Source organism: Parambassis ranga, chromosome 14 (assembly GCF_900634625.1).
Source record: "Parambassis ranga chromosome 14, fParRan2.1, whole genome shotgun sequence".
Classification (NCBI taxonomy): Eukaryota; Metazoa; Chordata; class Actinopteri; family Ambassidae; genus Parambassis; species Parambassis ranga.
The window spans coordinates 514,030-525,675 of NC_041034.1; the positions used below are offsets into that span (position 1 = coordinate 514,030).

At 50.3% G+C, this 11,646-nt stretch overlaps 2 protein-coding genes across 6 annotated transcripts; one reads left to right on the forward strand and one right to left on the reverse strand.

Moving 5' to 3' along the window:
- Positions 1 to 5,104: 5,104 nt before the first annotated feature.
- LOC114445682 (uncharacterized) lies at positions 5,105 to 6,769 on the reverse strand. Its single transcript, XM_028420783.1, has 4 exons — positions 6,261 to 6,769; positions 5,816 to 6,021; positions 5,564 to 5,684; positions 5,105 to 5,470 (listed from the first exon to the last, which is right to left on the reverse strand). The coding sequence occupies exons 1-4, from the start codon at positions 6,726 to 6,728 to the stop codon at positions 5,282 to 5,284; spliced, it is 984 nt and encodes a 327-aa protein (XP_028276584.1). The 5' UTR covers positions 6,729 to 6,769; the 3' UTR covers positions 5,105 to 5,281.
- Positions 6,770 to 8,068: 1,299 nt separating this feature from the next.
- pgap2 (post-GPI attachment to proteins 2) lies at positions 8,069 to 10,474 on the forward strand. Of its 5 annotated transcripts, XM_028420787.1 has the most exons (7): positions 8,069 to 8,334; positions 8,451 to 8,561; positions 8,641 to 8,809; positions 9,146 to 9,455; positions 9,641 to 9,747; positions 9,901 to 10,009; positions 10,124 to 10,474. In XM_028420787.1, exons 3-7 carry the CDS (start codon positions 8,642 to 8,644, stop codon positions 10,252 to 10,254), a joined length of 825 nt encoding a protein of 274 aa, XP_028276588.1. In that variant the 5' UTR covers positions 8,069 to 8,334; positions 8,451 to 8,561; position 8,641; the 3' UTR covers positions 10,255 to 10,474. The 5 variants fall into 5 exon arrangements, with proteins under 5 accessions (XP_028276588.1, XP_028276587.1, XP_028276589.1 ...); XM_028420786.1 differs by having other exon boundaries at positions 8,451 to 8,809; XM_028420788.1 differs by lacking the exon at positions 8,451 to 8,561.
- The last annotated feature ends 1,172 nt before the right edge of the window (positions 10,475 to 11,646 follow it).

Here is an 11,646-nt window from a genome sequence, read left to right on the forward strand (position 1 = left end):
GTTTCCTAGTATTCTGAAATTCAACTCAAACATCCACCACTGAACAAACATGCACATGTGAAGACCGTGGGAGGAGGGGACAGAGGAGACCCGCTGTAGTTATGGTTTTCTTTAGCAGCCGAGTCCCCTGAACTCACTCTTAAGAAGCATTAGGACGTCCAGCGGGGCTGGAAGGCTGCAGAGAAGCCGAGTCTGACCGATGACCAGACAAACAAACATGTCATCAACAGCAAGCACGTACACAACAATGAAGAGCCAAAGTGACCAGGAACTGATCTTTGTTTCTGTATCATAGTCCTGCACACCGACGGTCTGTCCGGATGCTGGTATGACCAGCAGCTTCATCCTTGGACTGACCACGGGTCTGGGTCTGACTCTGACCACGGGTCTGGGTCTGACTCTGACCCTGACCACGGGTCTGGGTCTGACTCTGACCCTGACCACGGGTCTGGGTCTGACTCTGACCACGGGTCTGGGTCTGGGTCTCACACTGACCACAGGTCTCACACTGACCACAGGTCTCACACTGACCACAGGTCTCACACTGACCACAGGTCTGGGTCTCACACTGACCACAGGTCTTGGTCTGACCATGGCAGCTCTTCTTGCTGGCTCCTGATCCTCCACAGATGCCGTCTCCACGCACGCTGCTGACTATGAGGAGCTGGTGTGATACAGGCTGGAAAGGAGGCCAGAAGCTCCTCACAGGAGCTGTGAAGGGGGTCAGGTCTGAGTAAGAGGTTCTAGAGCTGACCGCCTCCTCTCAAGTCACATCCTGGAAGATGACATAAAAACTCGGGGTCCTCGGCCTGGCGAGGCTTGGCTTCAGTCTGACGGGCCCTCTCCATACAGAGTCAGACTGAGCTCCAAGCAGCTCCCGATCTTTAACTGGTGGTTTTTGCAGTTGGCAAACATGAACTGTGTTTCCTTAGTCTGAAGCTGCGACAAACAAGAAGCAGGAGAGAGTTCATTATTAGAACACAAAGTCTTACAGAGACACTTGAAGCTCCAGTCTGTTCGTCCAATGGCAGCAGAGTCTGATCCATGTGGCTCCACATCACAGACCAGCACTGATCCTGAACACACACGTCAACAGGTCACCCTCCTCTTCCTCTTCGCTCCTATATGAAGAGGGGCAGTGTTGGAGCACACCTCAGCCAGCACTGTGTTCACCTCCAGGTCAGACCCCTGGTCCTCAGCCAGGAGTAGGAGGCCGTCAGGCCCGAGCCTCTGAGCAGCCGCCCAGGACCTGAGGACAGGAAACACAGCAAAGATCCCAGAATAATCAGCCTCAGGGACTCCTCCTCCAAGGACCTGCATCAAAGACAGCTGTGAGCAGCACATCAGGAGGAGTCCACAGGTCAGAGGGCACGGCTTCCTCTGACCCGGGTCAGAGGGCACGGCTTCCTCTGACCCGGGTCAGAGGGCACGGCTTCCTCTGACCCGGGTCAGAGGGCACGGCTTCCTCTGACCCGGGTCAGAGGGCACGGCTTCCTCTGACCCGGGTTAGAGTCAGTGAGGAGTAAGATCTGCCCCTGAACATTTGACTTGCTTTAACACTGCAACACTGCAGAGGCTTCTTGAAGTTCTGGGCTTCCTTCATCCATTTGGACCCGGTTCAAAGTTTCACCACATGTTACTCACCGTCTGACGTCAGCAGCCGTCACAGCGTCCTCAGTCTCCTCCATGACAGCCAGCAGCCTGTGATCAATCCTTTCAAACACTGCAGCTCTGCTCACCTCCACAGGGCGACCACCATCACTGAGGTCAACGAGAAGCTCCTCCTACTTCCTGTTTCCTCTCCAGTGTGATCACCCAGATGGACCAGCAGCAGTCTGAGCAGGTCTCTCACTGCTGGGGCTGAATGTGAGCCTGAAAGACAAAGAACAGGGAGAAGAACATGCAAACATCAGGTTCAGGGAGCAGCTTGTAGCTCGGCTAACTCAGATAATGTACTGACCAGTCCATGCATCGCCCTCTGGATGAAGGACTCACCGAGACGTGCAGACCTCATGGCTCAGGCACTAAAGATCACATGTTAGCAGGTCCTTCTATTCAACACATCAAAGGAGCTCTCGTTCAGAGATGCACAAACCTTTTTGTAGAGCCTCCTCCTCTTCATGTCTTCACCGCCGCTCACACAACATGGGTAAATGTTTCAAATGAAATGCGGCGTCAAATTCATCGAGTCATTCTTTCTTTACCCAAATTTCCCTGAGGGACCTTCCCAAAGGGATTAATTAAGTATATTCTATTCAAACACAGCAGCAGGTCAGGGGCGCGGCCGACACCAGCCATGAAAAAACCAGCAAAACAAAAACTTGGTCTTAGCTTCTGGAGACTTCCTACAAGGAACACATTAACACTGATCACAGCTGGTGTGTGTGTGTGTGTGTGTGTGTGTGTTAACTCTTTAATGATTGTTGAAGGTAGCTGAAGATGGAGGACATGACTCCTGTAGGCCGAGCAGACCTCACTACACCTGCTTTATGAAACGGGCTCCCAGTAACACATCACTGATCAGCAGGTATTGACAGGTCTTTAGAAACACTAATGACTACATTGAGGTGTAACAAGTGCACGTGTGAGCGCGCATGGCGAACGATACGAAGTGTGCACACGGGTGATCGGAGGCTGAGAGCGGCACACTTTGATTTTGAACAGTTGACACAGTCATGGCGTGGGGCGGCCACATTAACCCCCCCACCACCGAGAACACACATGACACTCACCTGTGGATTCAAACGTTCAGTCAGACTAAAGATCGGACTAATGGCCTGCATAAGAGGAGAGAGAGGGAGAGAGAAAGGCCCACTGACCGAAAGCACTACTGGTGACCACACTGGACTGATGGATGAAGGCAGGTCTCCAGATGGCCTCCTCCTCTTCAGCTCACAAAATAAACGTCCACTCAAAGTAACGAACACTGACCAGCGGACCAAACGGACGCAAAGGGTTAATAATAATACTGAAATTACTACTAAGTCATTTCATTCAAAACGTACGGACACATTGTCTGATGACTTTACTCATAGATCAGGAGGAGCAGAGAACAGGTTCGGCACAGCGGCCCAGAAGAACCCAGAGCTCAGAACGAACACGTCCGTCTTACTGGTTGTTGATCTGTCTGCTTGAAGACCAGAATAAAAAACAAGAACAGAAAAGGGAACCACGGTCAAATTAACCCTAAACGACGGCTTTGTTGAAGCCTCGACACCTGATTCAAGAAAAAGGTTCATTACTCGAGGCTTCAATGACACAGTAGCTCGAGTAGGACATCTAGTGGTGAATAAATTGAACTGCAGTGTGTGTTATTGGTTCATGGATCTTTGGATCTTTGGGATTTGACTGCCCATGCACAGTCTCGTTCCACTACAGGTTTCACTGGTTTCAAGCTAACACAATACAGTATTAAAGAAAGATGTTATTACCATTATACTAATATATTGTTTAGATGTTTAATTGCAGTAAGTAACACAAACCTAGTGGCAGGGTTTCAATCCTGTGTAAAGGAGTGAAGTGTTTCATATGACGTAAGTCACATGATTTTTCCTAAAGCAGGCACTTACGTTTGACTATGACGGACCTAGAAATAATATCACATTTCAGTTGCGCTGCTATGGGATTTGACATGGATAATTACTGATAATATAAAATAATAATTATAATCACATATGTTGTGTTAAGAATACTTGAAATGCATAGGAAAGTCTGTTTTGCGGTTCATTGGTGATTCACATGACAAACCGAACCAATCACATGGTTCGAAGCACTCAACTGCTTCAAACGTCACTGAAGTGGTTCAAACGTCACTAGTCACATGACCGAAGCAAGCCTCGGAACAGTGGTTCGAAACAATTGCTTTATGAGCTACCGCGCATGTGTCGAAGCCTCGGGTGTCAGAGGACCATCCTTAGTTCTTACCTGTGAGACCGGTGTTTCTAAGATAAGAGTGATCAGGAAGGCCCCGACTAAAATAAAGAACTCTTGTTTTGCCTCCTGCGTTTGGGTCCACCACCCACACACCCTGACAGATGAGGGACTCCACCTGCTGAGCCAGGACAGGTCCTTTGGCAGTTGGTCTATAATTATTTAAAGCTGTTGGATCTCCACCTTTAAACTGGGCAGAACATAAGCTGATGTGCAGAGAGGAGGGATTTCATTTGTGACCAGTATTAGGTTGAAGACTGAGGCAGAGGATGAAACCAGCTGCTTGTGTTATGTCACTGTTGTGTCAGAGGATTGTCGGTTCTGAAGAGATTCTGAAAGCATGGCTGAACAGTTTGTTGATTACATGCATGAAGATCAGAGCAGATCAAACTTTATTAATCCCCAAGGAAATTCTTGTGCCAGAGGTATCAGGTTACATTAAACACAGTTAAGTACAGAGTATAAGAGTCACTAAAATCCAATCAGAGTCCAGTACAGTATGAGCACAATATGATGCATGGATACAGACCAGTGGAGGGAATGAAGCATGACATGATCATCTAAGTCATGGGACAGGGTGGACAGTTCTCTGCGCTTACAGCTTTAAAAACCTCTGTGTGTCACAGAGGAGGACTCTAACCCTGATCTGACCTCCTCACCCCCACTGCATTCACAACAGCTACACAACTCAGACACACAGAGGCACCTGTGGGTTTGTGTTGCAGTGATCTATTTAAACTTTATGTTAGTACAGCATTAGCAAGTGTGAAGTATACAAGGTTATTTACGCACTGACATGATACAGACCACGTATGTATTTGATTATATAAGCTTACACTTAGAGAAAAACACATCTATAACTCTTACAGAGAGTTAGGGAGGAACTCTTTGATGCGGTGAAGGCCGAAGCACTAGGAGGCATGGACTAAGATAAATCATCCAACATAGAAGGGACAAAGGGTTTCATAGTCATGAATATGTTAGACCAATTATGATAATTAGTAGGTGGAGATAAAGGGGCAACATGTCCCAATATGGGAATACCAACGAGGGTCTTGAAGAACTGTTTATCTATTATGCAAATGTACCTCAACTTTCAATAAAACAAGCCTGTGTCCAGGGGAGGGGCAGAACACTTATGGACGGGAGTGAAGCAGACTGAAAGGCCTGTGTTCACGGTGTGTTCTCCCTTTATAAAGGTGAAACTACAAAACCCAGGGTATTTTCTTTCACTCAATGTTCTGAATACAGGAGACGGAATCTGACGATCCGGGGTGACCAGGGAAGGTCACGACACAAGCAAAGAGGCTAAGATTAGTGAGCTAGCTAAAAAAAAAACACCAGTCTGAAGTCAGGCACCGAAGATCTCCTGGAGTGAAGATGTCTCCTGCAGCGGGGAGTCGTAGTCCGGCCACAGTCTTTGAACCACTTCCTGTGCCTTCTCAAAACTATCAAAGCGGATAGAACGAGATATCGGTGGGTAACCAGGACTGCAGAACTTTAGATTCTGCCTCAGTTGGTCAGCATCAAACGTCAGCACCTGGAAAAGACCACAGTGAAAGAGAGTCCTCCTCTGATGGACGGACAGAAGAAGAATGATGTTCTGTCACATGATCGGGTGCGGATGCAGTACCTGGTTGTTGTCCATGTGCAGGGCCACAGCAACATTATCCCAGACATAAAACGTCGTGTCATACCCAGACAGCTCCAAGACCTCCATCTGGTTCTCATCAGGTCTGGTGATCAGCTGGTACCTGAAGACCGGACACAATGATGTGAGGACATCTTCACAACAGACAGGACAGAGCTCTGTTTTTAACATAGAAGGTGGTGGATCAGTCAACACCACCGGGTCAGACGGGTTAGATCCACACTCTGCTCTGACCTGTGTGTCTCACACGTGGCCTCAGGCCTCCAGATGAAGCAGTTGTCTCTGTAGGAGCAGACAGCGTTGGGGTCGTCGGTCAGCAAGGGGTACCCTGAGAAGAGCTCGTCACTGTCCGGACTGTGGACCAGCACAACGTACACGACTTCCTGTTTGTACAGGATGGTCTTAAACACCCGCATGACAGGCTGTCCACCGGAGCAGAACTGTGAAAGACAGAGGAGGATTTCATCAAGCTTAGTTAACCCTCAGAGGTCAGCTACTCTTCCTCAGCTGAAGACCTCCAAACCTTTGAAACATGTGGGACAAATCCCCCTGATGAGTTTGGAGCTTCGTACATTCTTTTAACCATTTTAAATGTATAGTTTAAGTCTCCACAGTCTAAAGTGCAAACCCAGCACAGCTGAGCTCACTGGTCTGATGTTTGTCCTTTAGGAAGAGTTACCTGCTGGCTGTAGGCCTTCAGTACCTCCTGCAGGGGGAAGGTGAAGCGGTACGAGCCCAGCCTGGACGTCTCCAGGAAGGCCGGGGAGCTGGCAAACTTCCACAAGAAGCTCTGCTGCTTGGCGGCCTGCTCATCAGTCTGGTCTGGGAAGCTGGTCTCCAGGAGCCTCCTCTCTGCTGACGTGATCTCCTCCGGCCCCACAGCCAGACTCCACCACAGCAGGGAGCCTGTGCCTGGATTCTTGAAGCCCAGGTCCTCCATGATCCCACGTAGCCCATGCTGCTCTGTGTCATGCTTCAGATGAGTCACATGAAACTCAGGTCTCGGGTATTCGGGGATGTTGTTCTTAAAGAGGTACTGGTTACTCAGACCTACAGCTTCAGCTTCCGCTCTCAACTCATTCAGCTTCAAGTGTCGTCCAGGGACAAAATTTTCTTCATATCCTCTTTCGTTTCTTCTTGTATTCATCTTGTCAGATAAGGCAAAGTTATGTTGTAACTGTGCTCAGTGAGGGCTGAACTGCACCACACCCAGCAGCCTGCTCTTATATGAGCCGTACTCTGAAACCACAACTAACAGAGAGTGGGTGGAGCTCGCTGTCTCTGAAGGCGGCTTTAACACCATGGAGGCCCTCCTGTTACCAGGAGCCTGACAGATCTGTCCAGGTTGTATTATATGTGTCTACCACTCCTAAAATAAAAATAAAATAAAACCCACACATTCACACTAATTCTATGTAAAAACTATAAACACTATATAAGAACTGTTCATGAGCATAACATTCTCTATGTCTGTGTTTCTTATCTTTACCCTTTCCCTCCTTATGGCACATATTATCCCTTCACTGCCTATACAACACACACACACACACACACACTCACTCACACACACACACACACACACACTCACTCACACACACACACACACACACACTCACTCACACACACGCACACACTCACACACACACACACACACTCACTCACACACACGCACACACTCACACACACACACACACACTCACACTCACTCACACACACACACACACACACACTCACTCACACACACACACACACACACACACACACTCACTCACACACACACACACACACTCACTCACACACACGCACACACTCACACACACACACACACACACACACACACTCACTCACACACACGCACACACTCACACACACACACACACACACACACACACACTCACTCACACACACACACACACTCACACACTCACACACACACACGCTCACACACTCACACACACACGCTCACACACACACGCTCACACACACTCACTCACACACACACACACTCACACACACACCCACTCACTTAAAACACAGCAGCTGGTTTCTCTGCTCAGTGTCCTAAAACCATAAATGTTTTTATGGTGTTGTTCCCTTCAGTTCAACCTCAGGACACGTAGTTTCCATCTGACACACACACACACACACACACACACACACTCAATGCTTAAACAACATTCATTAATGCAAACAAGTATAAAAGTATGAAAATAAAGCACAGTACTTAAAAAGCTATTGAAGGAACATCCAGCAGAGGAACCTGAGCTGTCTGCATGGTTCTGTAAACATCTGTGTTTTTATTGATTCAATCCCACTGTAAGAGAATAAAATCATTTTAAAGACATAATACAAAGTTGTTTATAATAATGTTTTAGTAGAAAATAAAAAGTATTGTTTAATTTTAACTATAAAGTATTCTAAACATACCTAAAACACAACAACAACAATAATACTGGCATAAAAAGATACTTCCGGGAGCGACCGGAAGTAGACACCGGGGGACCGGAAGTAGTTTGTGGTGCGGTGCCGGTGAGCGGACAGGACCGTGAGTGTGTGGCTGGCTGTAGCGGAGCGGAGCCGCCGCTCAGAGGGAGTCTGGCTGAAAGACTGTTCGGCCGAGCCGGGTCAGAGGGACGTTCAGACCAGGCTGACCAGGATAATCCGGGCTAACGGGATTAGCTCCTGGGCTACATCTGACGGAGGGTGAATGGCGGAGCGGAGCCGCGGGCGGAGGCCGGCTGGAGAGCTGTGAGGTGAGTGTTTAACCCACGAACTGCAGGATCCACGGGTGGAGCCGCGGACACGTTCAGCGGCTGCGAGGTAAACACGAGAGCTTCATCATCATCATCATCATCATCCCACACTACAGGAAGTACCGTCAGGGTCTAACCAGCCTGTGGCGCTGTGCAGCAGCTTCAGCAGATGACCCCGCCGGGCCTCCGTCAGCAGTCAGGACTCCGTTAGTCCTCTGACGTGTTCAGTGAGGAGGCCCCGTGTGTTTCAGTGTCCTGCACTGTCCTCTGGCTCTCAGTCTGAGGACAGAATCTGTGTCTGTCCAGGATGCTGCAGGGTCCGTACAGCAGCCTGGACCGGGACCGGCCGCTCGTCCGGCTGCCTTTCACCAGCTTCGCTGTGGTGACGGTTCTGCTGCCCCTGACCGGACTCATCGCCTGCCTCTTCATCTCCCTCATTTACCACTTTGAGGACTCCACGTACACACACTGCCAGGTACACACACACACACACACACACACACACACACACACACACACACACACACACACCGAGGTGGCTGTGGTCCTTCACTGTGTGTACAGGTGCAAAGACAACAACACACACACTCACACACTCACTCAGTCACTCACACACAAACACACACACTCACTCTCACACACACACACACACACTCACTCACTCACTCACACACAAACACACACACACACACACTCACTCACCTCATGTCTCCTCAGTGATAGGTTCTTGGAGCTCACTCCTCAGGTTGCCATAGTAACAGGATGAGCCACCTCTCCTGGGTCTGAGACATTTTCCTGTCCTGTCCTCCAGGTGTCAAACTACCTCCCGTCCATCAGCTCTGCCATCAGCCGCGTGCCGGAGCGCTACGTGTGGCGCTGCTGCATCGGTCTGCACTCGGCGCCGCGCTTTCTGGTGGCTGCTGCTTATTTCAGCTTCTACCGCGGCCGCTTCGCCAGCCGGCTGCCGGAGCTGCTGCTGAGCGGGCTGGCTCTTCTCTGCAGCCTCGCCGAGAACACCGGCCTGCTGCTGCTCACCTACGTGTCGTCCACAGAAACCTACAGTGAGTACAGCCCGCCGGGCCGACCCGCCTCCTTCCGCAGGACTCGCCTTCAGTTCTCAGGTGTGCTGAGCAGCGCAGGGTTTGTAGTTTTCTGGTGTGTAGTAGTCAGATTTTCACAAATGATGCATTCAAGGAGCATCAAGAAGTCAGGAAGCCGCGATGATGAGCGGCGAGTGTTTGTCCTTCTGTTGATGTCAGGAACCAGCTGGTGTGTGGTGCTGATGGAGGCCTGTTTGTCTCTGCAGGTGTTCATAAAAACGGTTTCATCACTTTCATAGCGAGCTCGCTGCTGCACATGCTCATTACGTGCAGGCTGTGGTATGTGATCAGGAGACACTACGTGAACCAGGAGGTAAACAAACCGCCCTCAAACATGAGAAACAAAGATGGCTGCCGGCTGAAACCGCCGCCTGCTCACTGAGAGACAGGCAGACGTCGGTCCACCACGGAGACGCCTTGTTGTCCAGCAGAGTTTGAACGCCGCGTGTCTCTCTGCCTGTTTCAGGAAATCACGTCGTACCGCTGGAAGCTGCGCCTCTTCCTGTTCAACATCAGCTGCTGTGCCGCCGCCGCCTACTTCTTCAGACGCCACAACAAGTACTGTGAGGACGGAGGTAAGTCCTCCGTGTTCAGGCGTGAATGTGTCGGAGCGTTATGGAGCGTTGCATTCTGGGAGTGGGAGTTTGGAACACAGCAACATGTCTGTGCTGTCTGTCTGTGTCTTTCAGTCTACACCCTGTTTGCCGTCTTCGAGTACCTGGTGGTCTTCTCCAACATGGCCTTCCACATGACGGCCTTCTGGGACTTTGGCAGCAAGGAGGTGATGGTGGGCACGGCGCCCGAGGACAAGCGATACTGAGCGAGGCTTTAAAGACATTCAGGGACAGCGAGAGAGCCGACGGCCGCTCTGCAGGAGAGAAGTCACTCCGCCCACGCCAAAGACCTCAGCCTGCGGCCGCTCCGTGGCCACAAGGGGTGATGACATCACTCAGCAGTGCTGCAAGCGTGTTGATTTGCACATAAACAGAGGAGGAGCGACACACACTGCAGGGCCAATAAAGACATGTACATGATCGTGACCTCGTGCTGTCGTCTGTCACAAACATCCTGTCTACAGCAGCTTGTTGTAAGTGTGTAGTTCCTCTCTCCTGAAGGGGGCGCTGCAGCCGCGAGGGACCGTTCCACTGCTCAACACACCGCACACTTCCTGTCTGTCAGCGCCAACAGAGGCGAGCTGGGCTGCACAGGCACACAGCACCACCTGGCTGTTCACAGCGGTATGACACCAGGGTGTGGCAGCACGCCGAGGTCACAGCTGCTGCTTCTGAGCTAACATCAGGTTCATCAGGGGTTAAAGGCTGCAGGACACACGGGGGCCCTCATCATCACTGTTCATACCAGAGGGCGGGGAATGATCATATGTTACATCCTCAGCTCTTCATCCTATGACGACATTTACCGTCAGCATCAGGTAGACAGAGGAGCGACTGTTACACACACACACACACACACACACACACAGTGTGCTGGACAGTGGCTCTGTGTTTGCTGCTGTGTTCAGGGACCAGAGATTTGAGAGTGAAATCAGCTTCAGTGACGTCACACAGCTGAGCAGCAGCTTCCTGACAAATCCTGAAATAAATCTGAACCGACACACAGACACACACACACACACTCACAGACACACACACACAGAGACACATACACAGAGACACACACACACACACAGAGACACACACAGAGACACACACACACTCACAGACACACACACACAGAGACACATACACAGAGACACACACACACAGAGACACACACACACAGAGACACATACACAGAGACACACACACAGAGACACACTCACACACACAGAGACACACACACACACACAGAGACACACACAGACACAGAGACACACACACACTCCAACACACACACAGACACAGAGACACACACAGACACAGAGACACACAGACACTCCAACACACACACAGACACAGACACACACTCACACACTGCCTCCAGCAGGGGGAGCTGCTGTCCAGAGGGCTGACGGAGGCTGCTGTGTGGAGGTGTGAGGCTGACGGAGCGCCTCCATCAGGAGGCTGCTGTAGGGGGCGCTCAGCAGTGATCAGTGATGTCATCAGAGGTCAGTCAGACCCAGTATTGATCATGTATCAGAGAAACGTAGCGATGCAGCGGCCGCTCAGCCACTGATCACAGCACCGATGGTTTTTATCCTTCTGCTGTGTAA